The sequence below is a fragment of the Octodon degus genome, unplaced genomic scaffold (genome assembly GCF_000260255.1).
Source record: "Octodon degus isolate 3935 unplaced genomic scaffold, OctDeg1.0 scaffold00050, whole genome shotgun sequence".
Taxonomy (NCBI): domain Eukaryota; kingdom Metazoa; phylum Chordata; class Mammalia; order Rodentia; family Octodontidae; genus Octodon; species Octodon degus.
Window position 1 is genome coordinate 11,754,959 of NW_004524626.1, and position 8,971 is coordinate 11,763,929.

An 8,971-nucleotide genomic window follows, 5' to 3' on the forward strand; every position below is an offset into this window, starting at 1 on the left:
ACACACACACACACACACACACACACACACACACACACACACACACACACCCGAAGTCAAAGAAAGCTCTGCAGTACGACCTCGCCAAATTCTCAATGTGTCATTCATTACTCCCTTAGCAGATGGGTAAATTGAGGCCCAGGAAGGCAAAGCAGCTTGCGGAGTGGGGGTGGGGGCGCAGCTAAATAGTGTAAGGCTACGGTATGCACCAGGAGTAACCCCCAAAGCGTTCCCAGCCTTCCCTACCCCCACTCCACAGGAACAAGATGCGGAAGAGATTAATTGATGGGGGTTCCAGGGATGGGAAACCTTAGGGATCGCGTAAGGTTACTCAGGGGCTCGACTGGCGACGCAGTACTGGCAAAGATTAGGAATGCTTGGCTCGGAGGAAGGAAGCTTCCGGCACCCGGACCCCAGGTCAGGGAGCCAAGGCTCCTGAGACCTTGTTTTGCCGGTGTCAGGTAGCTCCAATCTCCAAAAGTGGGGAAAACCCCTCGCACTTAACAGGGACCCTCCGAAATCCCAGGTCATCCCCTCTACCTACGCGAGCGAAGAGAGCATCTGAAGCCCCTCAAAGAGCTAATGGGGCCCCAGCTTTCCTGGGGAGCAGGAAAAGACGCCCCCAACTCCTTAATCCCCTTCCATCCCGGCGCTGGGCCCCCTCCCCACCGCAGCTCAGGCCAAGGCTTACCTTGCAGGGGGGCTAGGGAGGGAATGCCCCACCCTCTTCGGCCGGGGGTGGGGGACAGGGGTTTCCAGACCCTTTGTTTGCTGGTGTGTGTGTGTGCGTATGAATGTGAATGTGTATGTGTGCGCGCGATTGTGAGACCCGCCGGGTGCAGGTCCGTGAACGCGCGTGCCCGGGCTGTGACGGCCACTGAAAGTGTTGGACTCCAGGGTTGAAGGGGAAAGGGACCCGGGGAGGAGGACTCCCCCATCCCCGCCCGCCCACTCTCCCTCTTGAATGGAGCGCGAGGGGGAGGGGCGACCGCGAGAGGGCGCTTTGTCTAGAAGGCCCTTCCCCCTCCCAGGCCGGGGAATCCCCTCTCCATCTGAAGCCTTTTACTCTTTCCCCCGCAGAACCCCTCCCCCACCTTGCTGGAAGGCAGGGAAGAGGCGCCCCTCACCCAAGTGGCCGGAACCCCTCCCACCCCTCTTCCCCCAGCCGAGCACCCCTTAATCTGAGATAATCCCGGCCTTTGGCTGCAACACGGCTTTTTTATCCCCATATCAAAGCGTGGGTTGGGAGGTAGAAAAGTGCGCACTAGGTCTCCCAAGCTGAGTGGTACCCTTCAGGCCCCAACCGAGGTTAGAGACCCATATAACTATGAGCATGTTAGACTGCTGTGACACGAAAAGCCCCTACCCCCACCCCCGGCGCTTCCGAACGCGCCGGACCCCGACTCCTGGGCACCAGGACGGCTCAGGTCGCTGTGACTAGACATTAGCGACACTCAGCGGCCGCGGAGAGACGGCGTCCGAAGCCGGATCCGAGGGTCTTCGGTGATTCAGCGGGTGCACGTGCGCAGGTTCTGGCCCACGAATCGCTGGAGAAGGGGGCGGGGGACTCCGTGTTAGGAGCCCAGAAACACCAGCTGGCTGGGCAGGGCCACAATCCCGCCCACCTCCTAACTCTCAGCAGGGCAGGGTCACACCCCTCCCCTTCAGGCGCCCTAGAATAGTGCCCTGTCGCCCCTTAACTGGGAAAGTCGCAACAGGTCAGGCACTCCAGTCTAAGTCCTCCCTCGCCAGGGGCAAGGAGCAGAGCTGAGGCCCCGCCCCTGCAGGGGGTCCTTGCTGATGTCACTGCGGCGTGGCAAGGGGACAATCCTCTTCCTGAGTCTCGTCAAATGCCTACCGCCGGGTAACGAAAGACGACGAGAGACAGTGGTTGGAGCCACCACTCGTCTGCCCACCGGAAGTGCCGAAAAGGAACTCCAGCGGCTGAGCCAGGGTCCTGTCGCTAGCTCCCGGAGCTCTGAGACACGTGCAGAGGGCCCCTTAGGGCGGGCCGGGTTGCCAGGGCCGCCGCGGGGGTTACTAAGGATGTGACGTCACGCGTGCCCGGGCGTGTGCGCCCGAGCGGAAGCGGAAGGGGCGGGGTACTGCGGGCCGAGTCTTAGGTCCTGCTGCCTCCTCCGGTGCCGCCGCTGCTGGAGAGGGTACGGGCTGGGCCGCCGAGGCAAGATGGTGGACTACAGCGTGTGGGACCACATCGAGGTGTCTGACGATGAGGACGAGACGCACCCCAACATTGACACAGCCAGCCTCTTCCGCTGGCGGCACCAGGTAGAGCGTGCGCGCCCATCCTCCCCCGCTCGGGACCCCGAATATTGCAAAGTTCTGACCCCTTAATGCTGCCCAGGGTTCCTGGCGGGACACTTGGGTTCCTGCCCCGCACGCTAGATTTATAAATTCTTCCATTCAACTCCGGGACCTAAGGGCTTCACCATGGTCTATATGTCCAAACTGAGCCTCGGGAGACCCCCCAGTTCTATATGGACCTTTCATTTCCACCCAGAACTCCGCCTCAGAGTCTCGACCCCGAATTCTGCTAGATGATCCCCGATTCTATTCAGGTACTATTTCTCATTTGTGGTCCTCCATCAAGCTCTCTTCGACTCCTATGGTCAGAACCCTTGGTGCCTTTTTTTTTTTCCCCCTCTTAAGAGACTCACTGGGGCTGGTGAGATGGCTCAGTGGTCTAAAGCACCTATTTGGAATAGGCTTGGCAAAGCACAGGGACCGCGGTTCAATGCCCCAGCACCACATACTAGCCAGCCCCGCCCCCTGGTGGGCTGAGCTGGCCCCCCCCACAAATAAATAAATAATTTATTTTTTAAAAAAAAAAGAGACTCACTGTTTAGGCCTGGAACTCCTGGTCCTCCTGCCTCAACCTTCTGAGTGCTGGGGTCATGGTGAGCACTTTGCACCACCCCTCTGGACTCGATGTTGTGATTCTGTCCTGGGCTCTGCTTCTCTGGGTCGTGACCAGAGAGTTCCATTTAAGATCCAGAGACCCCACTGCTTTTCCATATTGAACTCTGCCCTACCTAAGGGATTCTGTTCCTGACCTGGAACCCACTTCCTACATTGTAGACCCATCCCCCACCCCCGGCCCCTGCACCCCCCATCCAGGGTCCGAATATCTACCTAAGACTTGGGGTTTTGGAACCAGGTCCTTCTCTGTATATCAACCACCAGCTCTACCTGGAGAGAGCATTGATCTCCCACCACTCACTGTAGGTACACCTTCAGGAGTTCCTGCCCTCCAGCTACACAATGAAATCACGCCCACTTAGCTTCCTGTCCAGCCAGTGCCTTTTCCTTATTCGCTATTGCAGACCTGATCACCGCCTGCCGCTCACTGCCTTCCTGTGTGAATCTTCACCAGCATTGGAAACCCTCACCCAAGTAAAGCCCCGGACCCCAAGCCCTGAGCCCTGGCACCTTCTGTTCCCAGCCTCATTTGCTGTTCTCAATTAGGGGACCTTCTTGGCCTTATTACAATTTCACCACCCTCTCTACCCGTTTCTGAAAAAGTCAGGATGCCCTCCCAGTCCAGGCCCTGGAATCCCTAGCCTGGGCCATCTATCATCTACCACACCTCTTCCTGCCTAGTAGTCAGACCTGCCCACAGGTCTGAAGGTCTAACTTCCTGCTCCCTTAAATCAAAGCTCTTGTGCCCACATGCTTGTTCCTGTTACTCAGATTGAGGGCATAGCCTTATCAGAGCCTTCCAGTTAAAAAGTGGTCACCCCACCTTTCTGTAGGAATCTGAAGTCACTCATCTGGAATCTTCTAGAGGGCCGTTCCCCATCCTTCTGGGATGTGCCATTGGCTCCTACTGCTGGCCTTTTGTCCCATCTCCTGAAGCCATTCCTGAAATTCCTACCCCCTTGTTAGAACCTGCCATGGGAGTATGGAAAAAAAGTTCTAGCACTTACATTTCTGTGTCTAGTGTCTTATTATGAACTATTTAAGATCTCTGTCAAGCTGTAAAGACTACTGTAGGGAACACCTTTTGTCACCTAGAGAGGGTAGTCGTAGTACCTCCTGGAAAAGTTTGGGCCTCCCAGGTAGGCGGCAGCTCCTTGTCCTGGCACAGAGCCATTTCCAGTCCCGTTGTGGACACAGTAGGAAGGTAGGAATCAGGCCTCAGTGTGCCAACCGTGCCCCTTCTTCAGGCCATGATGCCAGGAGAATCACTCCCTCTCAGAGGTTGAGTGAAGTAGGATAAGATGGCCATATCTTTGTGAGACCCTTGGAGGTCTACACTGAGGAGGTGGGGGTGTAGCTCAATGGTGAGTACTTGCCTGGCAAGAATGAGTCTCCCTGGGTTCCCAAATAATGAGGGTTGGGGAGATGGCTCAGTAGAATAAGTGCTTCCCTGGCAAGCACAGGGCCTGAGTTCAATCCCTGGTTCCACAAAAAAACAAACAACAACAACAAAAAAAAAAAAACCAAAAACCAAAAACCAACAAAATAAAGAATGAAATGAGCTGGGCATATTGGCAGGTACCTGTAATCCCAGCAGTCATGAGACTGAGGCAGGAAATTGCTGTGAGTGTTGAGACCAGCCTGAACTACATATTGAGATCCTGTCTTAAATTTTTTTTTAAATGTATTTGGTACAGGGTCTCACTACATAGAACAGTCTTGCAGTGATTCTCCTGTTTTCAGCCTCCCAAGCACTGGGATTACAGGTGCGTGCCACCACACCCAGTCTCATCCATCCCTGGCCACTGTTCTGCCTAAGCAGGTGCTTTAGGCTGCTGAGCTGTCTGGCTGACCCTCCTGCCTCAAATTTTTAAAAAGGATGAAATGATCATAGCTTTGAAAAGGTCTTGGGCAGGAACTAGGAGGCAGTAAATAGTCTGGAGATGGAGTAGGAGTTAGTTAAAAGACTACTAGTAATCAGGTTCATGGTTCCCCGCATGACCACATACAGGGTACAGATGCCAGCTCTTTGTGAATCATTGATGTCCTATGTGATGTCCGCAACTTGTTGGACCTCTTTGTGCCTTGGTGTCCCCAGCTGAGAATATGAATAGGACTCATCCCCCTGTAGGGTTGCAGTCAGGGTTGTCTTGTTCATTTAATTTGGGACTGCTTTTGGGGTAATAGCTGCTTTTATCATTTAGGTAGTGGTTTATGTTTGCTAAAAAAAAAAATTAGCTTGGGGACTGGGGAGATAGCTCAGCAGCTTAAGCGCCTGCTTGGCAAGTGCAAAATCCTGAGTTGGATCCCTGGTACCGCAAAAACAAAATAAAAAATGCACTAATTAAAAAAAAAAAAAAAAAACCTTATAATTCCAGCACTGAGGGAAGCCGGGCCAGGAAGGAGATAGCTGAGGAGAGGCTCTTCCCAGCCCCAGCTGCCCAACCCATCCCAAGATGAGTCAATGTGAGCCTACTTCCCCATCTGTGAGGCAGGAGAATGGTGCCACCCACAGAGCCCCCTTGCTCTCATGGCTTCTGCCTGACTCAGCCTGCCACAAGCCCCTCGTATGGGAGGTGTAAAAGCCCCTGCTGAGCAGGCTGCTCCCTGACTCCTGGAGGCCTTTTATAGCTTTGGTGTCCCTGGCAGCCACTCAGAGGACATTGGGCAGGACAGTAGCAACCCTGGAAGCCAGCTGAGTGTCAGGTTTCTGCTGCTGCCTGGAGTCAACTTAGTGCTGACCCTCATTAGGTGGGAGGCTGAGGCAGGAGGATCATAAATTCAAGGCAGAGCATCCTAAAGGCCCCAGCGTGGCACAGTCCCACCAGGGCAGCAGACCTGAGTCTTACCCATCCTGTGCCTGGCTTTGTGCCTCCTGGGCACACTGCCTCTGAGCAGGCACAAAAGTGAGTCTGTGGGCCATTCTGGTGGCAGTGACGAGGATGGGTGACCGAGCACCATGCAGGACGTGTTCTTGGAGCAGTCACATACACAGCGCTCCCAGCAGCCCTGGGAGGCCCCATTTCACAGAGCAGAAAAGCAAGGCCCAGAGGCTTCAGCCACCAACCAGGTGACCCAGAAGTGGCAGGGAGGAGGGTCCCAGATGGGTGACAGCCCTCTCAATCGCTAGCTGTTTCCTCCTGGCCAGCAACCAATCAAAGCACGTGAGGTTCGTTTCTTTAAGCCTCAGAACAGTTCCAGAGAGACACAGATTGTCCCCTGGCATAGGTGATGTAGATAGCAATGGTTGCAGCTGGCACAGGAGTGGCGCTGCTGGAGGGTCCAGCGCAGCCTGAGTTTTTCGCATTAGCAGTCATCTCTTCTGCCTCAGCACATGCAGACAGATAGCCACTGACTCACCAGGGTCCCAGTCTGGTCTTCCCTCTTGGGGTCCTGAGAGTTCAGCCCGGGGAGTGCCGTGCTGCCTTGCCAGCTCTGTTCAGATTTTGAGGCAGGTTCTAGCTGAGTCAGTGAGTCACTTAGACTGGGCCCAGACTTGTGATCCTACTGCATCAGCCTCCCAGACTGTTGGGATCGCAGGGCTGCACCACTGTGCCCGGCCCAGAGGTGCGTTCTGAGGGAGGAATTGGAGCTGTCCCTCAGCTTTCAGGCAGAGGTAAGCTCAGCATACCTGTGAAGGCTTCAGTCAAAGATAGCACCATTTGACTAGCCAAAAAAAAAAAACACACACACTTCCTGGGCAAGGAGATGGCTCAGTAGAATAAGTGCTTCCCTGGAAAGCGCAAGGGCCTGAGTTCAATCCCTGGTTCCACAAAAAAAAAAAAAAAAAAAAAAAAAAAAAACACCTAGAACTGGGGACAGATGGCTCCCATCCAGCATCTCGCTACCTGCTCCCCATTTCTCGAGCCCCAACTGCCAGGCCTGGAGATACAGCAGCAAGCAAGCCCCAGACTTCATAGAGCTAATATCTTGGAGGAGAACAGTGCCAAAAACGTAACAAGTGAATGTCCCAAGCTTTTAGTGGGTGACTGGTAATGAATGAGAAAGGCATAGCTGGGCAAGAGTGAGAGGTGAGGGTTGGTGAGATAGCTCCGCGGTGGTCTGCAGTGCCTCAGCAGATGAGCTTAGCCTTGCCAGCCCCGCCCTCAAGGCAGACTGAGTTGTGCCCCCCCCCCCCAAAAAAAAAGTGAGATTGAGGTTGGAGGATCCTGAATTCAAGCCAGCCTAAGTGGGCAAGACTGATTTTGTGAGACCCTGGGTTTAATCCCTAGTGCTGGGCAGATGCACGGAGCCTTGTGCACCACAGTGAAGACCCAGGCTTTGCTCTTTCTGAGTGAGGTGGGTGCTGCAGAGGGGGTGGAGCAGAGGCAGGACCTGGGCCCCCAGTGAGGGAGGAAGCCAGGAGACCATGGCAGGGAAGGGTGTATGACGCCGCCCTGGCCCTGCCACAGGCTCGAGTGGAGCGCATGGAGCAGTTCCAGAAGGAGAAGGAGGAGCTGGACAGGGGCTGCCGCGAGTGCAAGCGCAAAGTAGCCGAGTGCCAGAGGAAGCTGAAGGAGCTGGAGGTGGCCGAGGGCGGCCAGGCAGAGCTGGAGCGGCTGCAGGCCGAGGCGCAGCAGCTGCGCAAGGAGGAGCGGAGTTGGGAGCAGAAGCTGGAGGAGATGCGCAAGAAGGAGAAGAGCATGCCTTGGAACGTGGACACGCTCAGCAAGGACGGCTTCAGCAAGGTGCGCACTGGGCCCGGGGCGGGACGTGGGCTCCTGCAGGAGACGAGTGCTGGAGGCCAGCATGCACGCGCAGCCAGCATTGCACAGGGGGCCTGGGTACACTTGGTGGAGGGGTGCTGGGCTGGTTTCTAGGTTTCTTCCCATGCACTGCAGGAAAATAAAAATAGCTGGGGAAAAAACAGCTGGACATAGTGGTGCATGCCTGTAATCCCAGCACTCTAGGAAGCTGAATCAGTATCACAAGTTTGAACCCAGTTTGAGCCACTTAGTAACTTAGCAAGATCTTGTCATGAAAAATAAAGGGCTGGAGATGCAGATCAGTGCCAAGGCCCTGGGTTCCAGCCCAGCACCACTCAATTAAACATTAAAAATGAGAGCAGTGTGGGGCAGGTGGGCAGGAAGGACATCCTAGTGCAGGGGCTGGGCAGGTGACGCACCCCACCTGTCCCCATCCTCTCTGATCTACCCGAAGGCCCACTCTTCCATCACCTTGGAGCTCACAGTGCCAACACCGAGTCCACCTCCACCGTGGATGGGATGGGCGAGGCGGCCGAGGCCCCCCCGTGGCCCCAGGCGCCCCGAGGCCCTGCCCCAGCCCTCTTCTCCTGTCACCCTCTCACAGAGCATGGTGAATACCAAGCCTGAGAAGGCAGAGGAGGAATCAGAGGAGGTTAGGGAGCAAAAACACAAAACCTTTGTGGAGAAGTATGAGAAGCAGATCAAGCACTTTGGTGAGTGACACTGGGGTGCCATAGTCAGGTGGGGGCGGCTGGCTGTGGTGGCGTGGCCAGCACCTTCCCAACCTGTTCCTGCAGGCATGCTCCGCCGCTGGGACGACAGCCAGAAGTACCTGTCGGACAACGTGCACCTGGTGTGCGAGGAGACAGCTAACTACCTGGTGATCTGGTGTATTGACCTGGAGGTGGAGGAGGTGAGCTGGGCCCGGACAGGCTGGGGGAGCGCTGCCTGGTGGCCACGCAGTGACACTGTACCTCCGTCCTTGGCAGAAATGTGCACTCATGGAGCAGGTGGCCCACCAGACCATCGTCATGCAGTTCATCCTGGAGCTGGCCAAGAGCCTCAAGGTGGACCCCCGTGCCTGCTTCCGGCAGTTCTTCACAAAGATTAAGGTGGGGGCTTGGGCTGCTGTGACCGGGTCACCCTGCCAGCATTAAGTTTGTGATGAGAAGTCCTATGGGTACAGGGCTGAGTTAAAGTTTTTGAGCTGGGCACATGGAGAAAACTCCCCTTCCTGACATGGGGGGGTGCCACGCCAGATGGGTGGAGTCAGCTCTCATGAGCTGGCTGTGTTTTTTTGTGGTTTTTTTTTTTTTTTTTTTTTT

The 8,971-nt window shown here is 55.4% G+C and overlaps 1 protein-coding gene and 1 long non-coding RNA gene across 2 annotated transcripts in view; both read left to right on the top strand.

The window, feature by feature from the left end:
- The first annotated feature begins 2,079 nt into the window (after positions 1-2,079).
- The window catches only part of Cdc37 (cell division cycle 37), a 9,756-nt gene continuing 2,864 nt past the window's right edge, over positions 2,080-8,971 (top strand). Inside the window, exons 1-5 of the mRNA XM_004632843.2 lie at positions 2,080-2,289; positions 7,353-7,628; positions 8,251-8,359; positions 8,444-8,559; positions 8,636-8,758. Of these exons, the coding sequence (XP_004632900.1) occupies positions 2,188-2,289; positions 7,353-7,628; positions 8,251-8,359; positions 8,444-8,559; positions 8,636-8,758 (726 nt within the window). The 5' untranslated portion in view covers positions 2,080-2,187. The remainder of the gene's footprint in view (positions 2,290-7,352; positions 7,629-8,250; positions 8,360-8,443; positions 8,560-8,635; positions 8,759-8,971) is intronic.
- Positions 2,518-3,946, top strand: LOC111817163. Its single transcript, XR_002821423.1, has 2 exons — positions 2,518-2,579; positions 3,345-3,946. It is a non-coding gene; the product is annotated as an uncharacterized LOC111817163 (long non-coding RNA).